We start from the raw sequence: 13,618 nt of genomic DNA, 5'->3' as shown, positions 1-13,618 counted from the left end.
TCTGACACCCAAGGTCAAAGGTATCTATAATATCCCCGCAGAGAAATTTGTTGGCAGCCAGAAACATTGAAATACATAAACAACGTAAATAATCCATCTAACATTAAGTGCATCGATACATAAAACATGATACATGAACCTACCCCCCAGCCCTTTCAGGCGTCATTAACAGCATAGAAATGATCAATCTTGTATAGCTGACAGTCTCTTTTGCTTTTCCAGATCATTGAAGCGATATCAGTATTTAGGTCAGTCTGTTTCATATACAGCACACATGTCCTCATAGTAGCTTTAAAGTAGTGAACAAACACTTCTACTGTGGTGTTTAAGTGCTGTAAGAAAAATCAAAGTCAATTGAGAAAACTAAAGAATGATCTATGTAAACAAATAGTCCATCAATGAAGTGTTTTATACCAGCTAGACTTTGTTTTATTTATTCAGAATACCTTTATAAAACTAAGAAGGTTAACATGTGGTGTTACAATTTGTCCTTTTTTTATCCATCTGCAAACAAATGGTGCCTCTACTTCAACTTTGCTGCCCTGGGCGTTTTTTTATTTGGATAATAACCCCAAAAGTTGGATTTGTCTGTCTGACTTTATAGAGTCAGAATTGTATGGATTGTGTGTTTCTGCTGCTCATAATGCTCATATGATTCCCCCCATACTCCTCTATTGATAAGGCTGTAATGAGACGGTGCGAAATTCCAGAGCAATTATAGCGCATTAATGGATTTGTCAGTGAAACTCTCCTGAGTTACCATGAGTAAACCTGACGCCATCTAGCGGGAGTCTCCTCCGGTCAACTTTTGGAGAGAGAGAGAGAGGGAGAGATACTGTAGTCGTGTGTTCAGGTGTGTGTGGGGGGAGAGGAGTATTGCTGGCATTTTTCCCCTCCTGCCCCAAAACTATGACCCCTTGATTCCCAATTAAGGAGCTATAGTGTGTGTAGGAAATGGACTAGCAGGAGAGTGCTCTCCTATGTTTTAAAGATATATTGGCCTCCTCATATAAGACAGAACAAAGCCAAATGGGCTCCATCCCAAATGGCCTCCCACTGAAACTATTTGATTTGCACATAACCGGGTGAGTGTGCGACTAATCCAATCCAATTTCCGGATGCAGGCTCGGTGATTCATTGAAAAAAAAAAAAAATCAAAAATCCACCAGAGACGAACTGTGAAGTTGCGCCGCTGTTGCTGCTGGCAATTCTAAATTTCAATAAATATACAAGCAGCATTACGGCTGCGCTGAGGGCGCTCCAGACGCGTCCGGAACGGCGGAAGCTCCAGCGCTGAATGTTGAAGGGTTTTTCGCAGGGGAGTCGTATTAGGAGGAAACGGCTTGTGTTGACGTCAAATGGATGTGTGAATGATTCTACCGCATGTGCTGGCATGACACAAACGGGACCGGAACTGCCAGCTCTGACCAATTCGTCGCCAGAATCCTCAGCAAACAATTAACCTGCGAGACTGCCGCCGGGCTTTCCAATTAGCCCAGACTGTAAGATATGATTGTATTTTAAACTTTAATTGATGCTCGGCTGCTCCAAACTCGTTGTGCATTCATGATTTAGTTGTGAGGAGGAGAGAGAGGGACGCTGCTGCATCCCGCTGCTGACAGAGAGACCACTTGTACCGCCGTCACAACTGTGCCAAGAGACAGGGAGTCTTTGAAAGCCACCGGAGCGGACCCGACCGGCATATCAATCAGCGTCCCGGAGTGCGGCTCGCTGCGTTGAAGGCATTGTCTTTAACGGCTGTGCGTGAGAGTGGGTCCGTGTGTGCCTAAGTGAGGAGCAGAGAGGGGGGAAATGGCACTTTTTTTTTCGTCAGCTGCAACAGTCAGTGGCAAACAAATGTGAAAACCCAGTTTGCCTCGTCTTGCCACGGATGCGCACCGGCGAAGAGGCGCAGGACCCGCAGGATCATCGATTCACACTTTGAGATCTTGCGCTGCAGAGCGGAGGGGAAGCGGGGGAACACTTGGATTTAGGGGGTGCTTCTTCCCAAACGAAAGACTGAAAATTATTTCACCATGAACCCCAGGATGTTGTATTTGGTTGTTTGTTCTGCGGCATTTTTCGCGGGGCTGCAGTGCGCCTCGCCAAGGACCACAGCGGGGATGGATCTCCCCACGGCCGGCTTCAGCAACATCAGCAGCAGCAGCAGCGGCGGCAGCAGCGGGGAAACGGGGGGCAAAAGAGACTTGAACCAAACCATAAACTCCAGGCTCAAGAGAAAAACGCTGGCTGTAGATTTTGCTGTCCCCTCTCTTCTGCGCTATTACCTGGCGGAGTTCATCAAGAGACCCCTGAACGGAGACTGCCAGACTTTTAGCGGATGTTATATGGTGCGCGCAAACTTGAAAATGCATTGCATACCCTTGCAGAAAACCATAGCTACTTATGTAGACCCCAAGTCTGCTACGGACTCTGCACTGAGGAACGTGTCTGTTGGTGGACAGCTCCCCTTCTTCCATAAGCGGCCGCTGTCCAAAGTTCTGAAATTGGGCTTAACAAAAGCGAGCAGGAAATCAAATCAAGTTGTGGTGGAAATAGGAGAGGATATAGTGAAGACGGGATGCGGGGGGCTGTCTGTGTACGAGGAGGCCCCGGTGTTAACGCTGGAAATGGACCTCACAACTATTCTGGAGTGGTGGTTAGGTGCAGATGGGGGCCGGCTCAGGGTCCGGCTCATGCCCGAGAAAAAAGCGCAGGTGCCCGGGATAGAGGATCGTTACACCGCGGCTATACGCGCTGCAGACCCCCGCCTCTACCTTCAGATATCCTCTAGGGGTGAGTTCCTCTCTCCTTCTCTCCCTCCTTCCCTAGTTGTGGATCTCTCTCACTTCTCCACATGTTGTTCTCCCACACCCCAAAACGCACACACACACACACACACACACACACACACACACACACACCCTCGGACTCATCAGGCATTCACGCTGCTCCGTCACGGTTGTGATTTGAGTTCTGCTGTGATTAAACTTTGATATTGAATCCAGTGTGTCTAAACATGCGAGCAACGTGTTCACTGACTGGCTTTGATGCTTAAATGTGCCGGTGAAGAAATGTCAGCACACGCAGAAAGGCTGAAAGGGGAAATAATGACTGGTGTATGCGTGTGTGCTATGCGTGTGTGCAACACTTTGGGGATCTATGCGATTTGAGTCTGCTGCTGCTGTGATCCAGTGGACTCTCCAGACTCCTACTTCATTATTGATGCACACAGCAGCGCTTAAGAGACGAACTGCATGTTGATTTAATTCCCAAACTCTTTGATTATTTCCAGTATGGGATCCATGCTCAGTACATGCAGCATCTTAAGAGGATCCTATCGTTAACAGTTCTCAGAAGTTAATTATTATTTCATTCGGAGCGAAAAAGAGGCCCCAATGCCTGATTAGAACATGCCTTTATGTTGCATGGAGCCTATACGCAGTGATATTTAAGTTGGAATTGGCCCCAACAGGGCACCCTTTCCTCCGTTGGTTTCTCCTCACGGATACCTTCCTAATTCCCTTAGCCAAAAGGTTGGAGATTTAAGAGAGAGAGCTTTATTTTGATTAGACACAAATTAAGCCGTTATCTCCAAGAAAGCTTTAGCACTCAATACTCAAGGGTCCTTCTCTCCTTCTTCTTGAGCATTGGCACAATCAGTATAATTGCTTAATCACTTTGATGAGAGAGGCTTGCCCTGAAAAAAAAAAATGCAACGGAAACTATCAAACATGAGTAAAACAGAGGCCTCTCTAGGCAGGAAACTGATGGAGTGAAGGGAGAAACCCCCCTGCATGTGTGTGTGTGTGTGTGTGTGTGTGTGTGAGCGGAGAAACAATGTGCAACCACATACAGCAAATACAAATATGACATAGTCGGTTAAATACCATATGCAATATTTAGATTATGTGCATCTCCTTCAACTGCAATGTTACACATGTTTTGAACACCTGAAAGCAGATGAGTGGACCTCCCCTGCAGCTCCCAACAGGCACTCCCAACAACACAGCTGGTAGTGTTTGCATATGGGAAGCCAGTGGGGGATGATGTAACGTGGCTGTTTCTTAGGTCACCCTCATCTCATCACAGCCGTCGACTTGCTCTGAAGTGAATTATTGAACCATAAAGCGACAACAGTGAAGCTGCTCAGTGGCTCACAGATCAAACTGGTCGCAGGCCTATACTGGGTAGCTTCCAGCTGTGAGTGTGCATCAATGTGTGAATGGACAAACAGTGTTTGGCAGAGCTGCTTTTGAAAAACAAAGGTTTAGAATTACAAAGGGCTTCACTTGGGTTGATGCTGAAACACATGTAGCTCTATAATCTCAACTATAACTGTGTATTTTGTATAGGGTAAGATATGCCCTCGCTCTGCTACCTTTCTCAGTCTTCTTATATTCTAGATGGACATGTGTACTCTGCAGCTCTGATCAGTTTAGCCCAACACAGCTAAATGTTTCTAAGAAGCATTCTGGTTGTTTTTTAAGCTTGGAGTATACTCACTGAAATCTAAGAGGGGCTCATGTTTTTGCATGGATATGAATAAAAAAGCTCTGGAGGATGCAGAGTAATGATGGGTTTTTATTTATGCGGCTTGTTGATATCTGTATGTCTTTGTAGTTTTTTTTATGTGGTTAAGCAGGGAAGGGAATTTTTATACTGCAGCAATGAATTCCTAAATGGAGAACATATTTTTCAGGGATTTTGGTGAAGTGGCCGAAGAGAGAACTGCAATTCATGTTTCTAAATTAGGCTCAGTAAAGGCCTACATTTAGCTAAATCAATTGAAAACTGGTTGACACTGGGTGCAGTCATGATCATCTCTCAATGGGTAAGAGCAAACATCCAATGGCCAAAATCAAAAGATAAACAGAGAGAATGGGAATGACTTGCATCATGTTAGTTACAGTATAGACCTTTGTGATTATTTAGGCCAACGATAAATTCTGTCTCTAAAAATAAATATAACTTTAAGTCACAATAACTCGGCTGTTTTCATGTAGCCATAGGTTAGCTATTGACGTACTCTGGCAAGCTAGCTAACTAACATCCCACTTCTATAGTGTTTTGGTAGTAATAACGTTGGCGGGCAAGGAAACTGATCTGGCATTGATCTGACATTGGTTGCTTGGTAACAGCAGCTGATAAGGTAAACTGCAAGCCAATTAACCTGTCAATTCAGGATGAATTAGAAAATGTGTTTTTTCACATCAGACCGTGTGAAAGCAGTTCACAAGTGGAAATGAGCAAGTCAATGTAAACCAGTACAGGTCCCTCCGTCTATTTAATGACAATGAGACCATAGTCACTTATATAATTGTTGCACCAGAATGGCTGCACCAAATGAAACAGCTTGTGCCGGGTTTTGGAGAGTTTTTGTTAAGTGGGTACAATTAATGTGTTGATGTTTTAGTGCCTTATTGGCCCTGTAGTGAAAAGCACTCAGGATGGCACAAACATCCCATCCTTTGAATTTTCCCAGCACACACAGTATATCATGGATAAAATTCTGTCATTAAGGTTTTTTTTTTTGGCAATTGAGAAAATTGAGGAAAGCCTCATTTTGTAAATCATGTATCAATCCATTGGCAATACAAGGTGATAAATACACATTATGTCATTTACTATTTATACTAATAGATTCTTGTTATGGGCGGGGAGATGCAAAGTAAGCAGCTCCCATTTGAATTAACAAGCTGTCATCCATTGTTTATGACAACCATCATCATTTCCCTGATTTTATTTCCCCTCCATTTGTTATCCTCGCATAACCCACAAATTGATCTTGTCTTTAATCATCATCATCAAGGAAGTCTGCTGCTCAGAGGAGCACGGAGAGACTTCCTGGAGGGAAATAATAAGGGACATCCATTCTTTTGAAATCTATGATGGAGGGTAGCATTGAAACCACATTACCACAGAGAGTTTTCATCGAACTACAGAAAGAAAAAAGGATAGATAACAGCATGATTTGTGCATCTCTATAGAAAAACTCTAAGATATAAATACCCATTCTGTACATTTCTCATTTTCCTACTTTATCCATCCTATTTGTTTATGCGTCAAAACGTCTGGATTAAAGCTTACCACATCTTGGGAAACAGACTTTTCCAAATTGGGAGAAAGGTGTCCTCACTTAAAAACACGATACCACACCTCACCAAGTCGTATTGTTTCTCATAAGAATCTTTATGCTGTTGTTGATTTGCATTTCATTTCTGGTTTTGTGAAGCTATTCTGTGTGGTTAGCACTGTCACCTGACACGATGCATCAACATGCAGGTCAGCTGAACTCGTGTCTGTTTAATTGTATTGATTGGTCGATGACAGCTGCATCACTCACTCATGTTGTTCAATGAGAACAGTAGAGAGCATTTTTTTAAATTATCTTTAGCTTCTGATTATCTCTACCTGCAGAAGGAGCTTCCTAAGTTGCCATGGTGATGGCTCAGGTGTCACATAGTCAAAACCACGATCATATGATCATTTCATGGACTTTTTAAGTAATTCAAATGCATTAAAAGTGAGCATGAGACAAGGTTACTATGAGCAAGGTTGGGTAAAATGCCGATTGTGTTTGTATTCTTTGGAGCCAAATTCTTACCTATTTGTCTATATTTGTAGCATTTTCACATGAATACTGGTTATTTTCCTCTTTATTCATTGGTTTTACACTGGTGTCCAGCTCATTTCTATTATGGTTTAATTGGTCATTGTTTTTAAATGAACAATACCATTCTTTTGCTTTTACACTGCCTCGTGTTTGAATTGTGCTATTTTGCAGTCAGTGTTTTGCAGCTGTGTTGTCTTGCATGTAGCTTACTGACTAATACCCCAAGACTGATCAAAAGTCATTCAAATGTATTCTGAGAAAAATGTGTGTTTTTAGGACTTACAATGTTTGATTATCTTACATTATCTGATCTATAATGTAGGCATTTGCCAACAAGGAAGGACACATATCCAAAAGTTAATTTTTATCTGATTAAAGCCAAAATCTATGTAAGGGCAAGAGCTTTACTGAATTTGTTGGTATATAAAAATAACTACTGTATGGGTCCAAATAGCCTTTAAGATAGTTTTTTTTTTTCATGAAACACATCTGAGAAAAGTTGGATCTTTTTCCTAGATTTATAAATGCTAATTCATGCTCACAACAATAGATGGAGCCTTCTATCTGTAGAGCCAGTGTGTGTTTACAAGCCTGACTGAGGCAAGCCGTCACTCACAGCTAAAGGGATGGAGAGAGAGAGAGGGAGACAGTAATTGGTCGTAACAAAATGGCACAGTAGGGGTTAGGGTTAGGGTTAGGGTTTGAGTTAACTGGCAGAGTTATGATGTCAATTTTAAGGGAATGGTTATCAACGCAGTAGAGTCATTACTCAACTCTCAAGCAGCCAAAAGAATATCAAGTCACAGAGTATAATGTCTGAAAATGACATGCCCAAAAAGATGATCTTAAAGATGTTGGCAGTCAGAGAAAATCTAACAGTGGTCCTCCAAGCAGTCACTTCCAAGAGACGGATAGAGTGAGTATTATTATTTTTTTTTTAAATCAATGTACCCAGCAACTGCGCTCAGAAATAGAGCAGCTATTAACTTAGGGAAAACAAGTATGTTTTGATATGCCCACACCTGTCACTGTACACAAGAAAGGTGACAAATCAGTGACTATGAAGTCTACTTGAAATGCTTGACTGAATAATTTATTAAAGGTAAATGTGACAATTTGATACGAAAATAGTGAAAACTTTATTGTATTTCTAAGGTGTTCAAAAAAAACAATCTTGTAAGCTTCAATGTGTTTGTCTTCTCATTATTTCAAAATGAAATTGTTTCTCTATACAGTATATAAAACAAGATCTGGACTCCACACAAGTCTTTTTGCCAAAGTAAGTCTTTCAAACAGGGGGTCCTCAGAGGTGTTTTGTATTTGGCTCAACACCCTATAACATGTTCAAGGCTGTTTCTGAGTGTTGTGACCACTGTAGCTTGAGCTGTTACAACTGAGAGTCCAAGTGCTTCATGGGTAACTTCAGACAGTGTCCACTTCAGATTCAATTCTTCTCAACTTGTTTTCTCTTTGAAAAAACCTCTAAGGAGTTAATGAAAGCAGACGCATGTAGGCCATTTGCCCAAGAAAAAGTCAAATATGTGAGAAACAAACCTCTGAGTAAAAGATTGAAACCTTAAAAAAATACCCCAATGATGCTTTGTTTTCTCTCCAAGTTGTCAGTTTCTATGAATGTATCTTTCAAATCTAGGGACTTAAAGATCTAGCGTTTGCCTCCATGTAGTCAATGCTCAAAAAAGAAAGAAAGTGACAGTAGCCATGAGGTGCGCAGAAGTTAAAAAAAATCCCTGCAGGTGGACTCCAATTGCTCTGTAAGCCTCACACTGTATGCTCGCCTGCAGGATTACTGTGTTGTGTGTTTGCAGAGTCGCACTTATTATCATAAGCGGTTATTACATTATGCGTTTCTAAAAGGCAAGGCTGTGTTTACACACTGTTTATGCCCAGGCACACCTAGCCCTAAACACACTGCAAACACGCCAACACACACACACACACACACACACACACACACACACACACACACACACACACACACACACACACACACACACACACACACGCACACACACACACACACGCACACCAACACACACACATACCTGTTGTGGCTGCATTCTTTCCCCTTCCAGTAACACATGCATCCTCCTACATGTCGTGCCCTCCCTTCTCCATATTTAAAGACTCAACTCAAGGCTCCAATGTGTATTGTTCTCGCTCTATCGACTTCCTCCACCCCTGGTTGGCTGTTGTTTGGCATTTGTCTGTGTAATGTTCGTTCTACACTTGTTTTTCAGCCCCAGGTAAGATACAGGCTATTAGCATGAAATAAATACCAGCCGTGGCACCAGGAATAATTTGACGATCAGGCAAACGTGCCTACGGGAATCAAAGCATTAAACTCTGCACAGCGTGTTCATACTCACTCGCCTTGTGGCGGGGCGGGGGGGGGGGATCATTAATGAGGAACGCTACTATGAGTTATAGAGTAGGAGAAGGGGGAAAACAGTGCTGGGCAGGTGCGATAAACAGTTGACCTCTACTTTATTAACCTCTGTTATGTTCACCAAGCGGTGCCATAAATAGGTTGCAAGAGAATCATTTAATGATCTCACTATTGGAAGCAGGAGAAAGTGGGGAGCCCCTGCTTCATTACCCGTCGCATACCTGCTGCGGAGCTCTTTAAGACGCTCATGTTAGTGCACCATTAGTAAAAGAAATCTTCATAAAGATGCCAAACAGGATGCAATTGAAGTACAAGACTGCTATCATCATGCTATAGAGGAGCGACTGTGGAGACTTCCCTCCACATGTTTTCCCCTCAACTTTGCCCTAAATGCAAACACACACTCTTGTGATTTTTTCTTTTCCTCTATTGAGCATCCCCAGCCTGCCATCTTCTTTAAGAGGCTTATAAAAGCAGAATCCTCATGTGTGGATGTTTTAGCTGTTAGGCAAATATTGCAATTCCTTCTGAGTCATAAAGAAAGTCAACAGTAAATTTATAAAGTTAGATTACATGCTGGGTACTTGTTTACCCCCGCGTTGCTCGTGGCTCTTTTGAAAGAGGTTTCTCCTAGAAAGATGAATGCACTTTTAATTTTCCACATCCCCGAATGCTTTCCCCTTCTCTTCTGACAAAGGAGCTGCCGCCTATGAGCCTCGAGAGACGAAAAGTTTAAGCAAGGTTGTGAATAAGTGAGGGTGCGTGTGTTTGTGTGTGTGTGTGTGTGTGCGTGCGTGCGTGCGTGCGTGCGTGCGTGCGTGCGTGCGTGCGTGCGTGCGTGCGTGCGTGCGTGCGTGCGTGTGTGTGCGTGTCTGTCTTGTTACCAAATTACAGCAGAAAGGTTTACTTTATTGCTTTTTGTATCCTTTTTTAATAGTTTCTTTATTGATAATTGATACAACATGATTACCCAGCATGCATTTCAATTCACTTGAGCACATCTTGATGGACTTAATTGTATTAATTTAACAGTAAGTGTCTGCAGGGCAAGCAGAAATCATAGCAGATGAACTTCTTTAAGGACTCAACAAAAAATAAACAGGAAACAAATGGCAGTCACCTAAACAACAATCAGAGAACAGAGGACATTTAGAAACCCCAAGACTTCTCACATTTGAACTAATAAGTGACTTTTCACAAACCGTGTCCCGTTCCTTTAAAAGTAATCCAACAGGATTCAAGCTAAACAGTATATTATCGGAATGAATCTTGAAATCGGGTCGTTGAAAGAATTTAAAAAAAGGATGACTTAATTGGATATGAACAGGTAATCCAATCCTGGTGTTAATCTGGATATGTTGTTAAAAACTTTTGAGAAGGATCAGGATTACTTTGATCCAAGACATCAGGATTATCCTGATCCCAGATTAAGAGAACTATAAAATACATCATGCTCATTTTTACCTTCCATGGGATGAGTCTGTGAAACCTAGAGCATGATCTGAAGCGTGTGCTGTCTATTCCCTGTATACAAGTGGCAGCAATATGTATTCTGGCTGATCCAACTACCATTGACCCTGACAGGCAAAATAAACTGAAGCTATAATTTATATTATTGAATCATAATTTAACTATATTACTAATTCATTAGAGGTGTGACAGCAATTGAAAATCATTTAGCTCTATTTGCTGCCTCACAGATTTGTTCATTTTTTAATGGTTAGCAACAGGAGTCTGCACCACACTTTTAATCAACTGATTTCTTTTAAGGCAACAATTATAGATGTTTTTGTTGTTGAAAATGTTGCAGCAAAGTAAGATCTGATCACAAGTGGTCTCTAAATGTTGACTGAGAAATTATTGTTAATGCCAGATGTCATCAGCTCTTCCTAGAGGCGCTCACTTGTTGTCGGAGTACATTTTAATGCCAGGCGTAAACAGCTCCTTAGTCACCAGTCTGCCACCTCACAGAGCTCATCAGCATGCGGGTCAGGTGATCTGCTCTGTATGCATGAATGTGAGTGTGAATGGTTGTCAGTGTGTGTGTTAGACCTGTGACAAGCTGGGACATGATCAAACAGTGTCTGTGATTTGCTGGTGTACAGTATGAGGATTAAACAGTGTAAGTGGTTGAAGATAATCCGCAGCCCTAATCTGTCGATCCCTAAAATCCTTACACCCTAGCACCTCGTTGTAAACAATGGACTTGAGCTGGTGTACACAACACGGCTTTTTTATCATACAGGCTCAGTTCAAAATCATCGGGGCAATCACCACAGCATCCATGTACAGAGAAGGGATGACATTGTTTTAATTAAAAGCTTTAAGAGCTTCAGTTTAGACTTGATGACTGACTTGATTTGTAGGTCTAGCTTTTGTGATGTCACCACTTCATTTCTTTTTGGCCTATGATTTACAAAATGAACCTCACGCTGTACTGAAGAAGACTGGATGATTGAGGCCATATTCTCATTATAAAAATACTCACAGAGGTAAGAATCCTGTAGGTCTTTATCTCAGAGACTTGCACACAATCAGACATAAATATTCTAACAAGTGGAGTTGTCACATTTGCCTTTAGAAAGTTGATGTAAGGCGTTGACAGTGATGTGAGGTTATAACTATGGCTTTTCTTGATAAATCTGTTTATTTTCTTTAAATAACTGATACACTGTTTGGAGTAAATGTTTACTTGGAAACATCCATCCAAATATACAAACTGCAGGGGTTTTTGTTTTTTTTAACAAGAGGTACTTACAGCAAAAGTTTTAAAAAAACTACATTTGAACTATTATTGTAGAGCAAAAGCAATGTCCTTACCAGAAAGTCTTTGGACATTTTTTTTGTATTTGTTTTGTTTTGTGTCAGGAAATGTTTTCTTTACATGTGTCTGAATAATCCCAGGGATCGAACTGATCAAATATTAGATTGTTGTAGTGCCGTTGTTTCTCATATCGTCCTCCATGATGGAAGAGTTTTCCATTTGTGTGGTGTAGTTGCAGTGGAATCATTCCAAAATGCAGTCAAGCACAGGGGTGAACATGTTGGGGTGTTAAACACGTTGAGCCTAAATGCAGCTTGATGACAGAGTGCACCTGTTGACCTTTGATTTAGTCCATCCAGGTGGGAGGCTGCAGAGCCACAGGAAAAGTGCCATGAACTTGCAAGTGAGTGCGTGGACTCGTGCCAATCAATGCGAACTCCTGACATTCAAAGCTTGTATCAATCAGCTGCTAATGGGAAAATCAATAACAAGTCAGAATGGCATGCCACTTTATTATTTATGCATTTCTATGATCAATTCACTTGAGGAGTCGGCGGCGTGTCATCGTGCCCCGGCGGGCCCGTGAGGCCGTGCCCAGCTGATCGATTCTACAAGTTGAACTGAGCATGATCAAGTGCACGTGTCACAGTGTTAGCTGCTAACGAGGCTACGTTTCATAAAAAAGACGCAATGCTGAGGTGAAACAGCAAGGACTTAAAAAAAAGAAAAGAAAAAGCTGCTCTGAGGAAGCTGCTCTCCAGTCTTTGTCAGTGAGAAGAGTTGATTCATTCCGCTTATGATTTGAAATGTGACATATTCACAGCTGCTCTAATGTAAATACCTTTAAGATTGTTGGCATTTCTGCTGCTTGAAGTTCAGTGCGGCTTGATTGAGCTAACTTAGTGAAGTGCAGTGATATCATGATAACACCTCACACAGTCACTTAATGCTCTCTTGCAGTGTTCATATGTAGGACTTCATAGGGAGTAAAACCAGAGTCAAAAAATAGAATAGAATAGAATTACTTTATTGATCCCAAACTGGGAAATTGTGGCGTTACAGCAGCAGGTTATCCAAACATACATGAGCAAAAAACACAATATTAGCAAATAAACACAATTTAATATTAAAATAAAAAGTGAATAAGCACTAAAAATATCAAAACTAAGAATGAGAATATATACAACCAGGATTCAATTTAGCATTACTAGTCTTAAATATGAAAAGATTAAATACAACAACTTTGCTGGAGGTAGATGTAAATGGACAGTATTGACATAAGGAGCTGTCCAGAGATGTGCAATCAGTGATACATAAGTTAAAGTGCATGAGTGTAGACATATAAGCAGAAACTATTCAATATAACGGCGAGTAGACAGCCAAATGAAGTGAACATGAGTGGAGGGATAATTTGTAAATTTAACATGTGCAGAACAGATTTCAGTAAGGAGAGACAGATATTATCATGATGACAGTTCTCTGAGGTGAGCTGTTGTACAGAGTTATGGCCTTCGGCAGGAAAGATTTCTTGTATCTGTCCTTGTGACAGCGGAGTTGGATCAGGCGGCTCTACCTCCCATTGTACTGTAGGTACTGTAGGATCCATGAGAAGGGATGCATTCTGGGAGAGAAGTGTTGTAGAGAGGTACATAATATGGCACTATGAGCTCTTAGAGATGAAAGATTATAGTTTTTGAAATCTTTTGATTTTCCAATATTTGCACATTTAATGTGTTTTATTTCATTCTCTTTATTTTCACACATTGTTTTAACTTTTTTTGGAGCTTTTTTTTTCTTTTTCCAACTTAATAACTTATTCTATCTAGTTTTT

The 13,618-nt window shown here is 41.4% G+C and overlaps 1 protein-coding gene across 2 annotated transcripts in view; it reads left to right on the top strand.

Annotated features, from left to right (window-relative positions):
• The first annotated feature begins 921 nt into the window (after nucleotides 1-921).
• alk (ALK receptor tyrosine kinase) overlaps nucleotides 922-13,618 on the top strand; it is a 384,869-nt gene continuing 372,172 nt past the window's right edge. For both annotated transcript variants that reach the window (XM_020643122.3, XM_065966045.1), the window contains exon 1: nucleotides 922-2,796. In XM_020643122.3, coding sequence (XP_020498778.2) covers nucleotides 2,037-2,796 — 760 coding nt within the window. In that variant the 5' untranslated portion in view covers nucleotides 922-2,036. The remainder of the gene's footprint in view (nucleotides 2,797-13,618) is intronic.

The sequence above is a fragment of the Labrus bergylta genome, chromosome 18 (genome assembly GCF_963930695.1).
Source record: "Labrus bergylta chromosome 18, fLabBer1.1, whole genome shotgun sequence".
Taxonomy (NCBI): Eukaryota; Metazoa; Chordata; class Actinopteri; order Labriformes; family Labridae; genus Labrus; species Labrus bergylta.
Note: the sequence above shows the minus strand (reverse complement) of the source record. Positions and strands in the feature narration are given on the sequence as shown.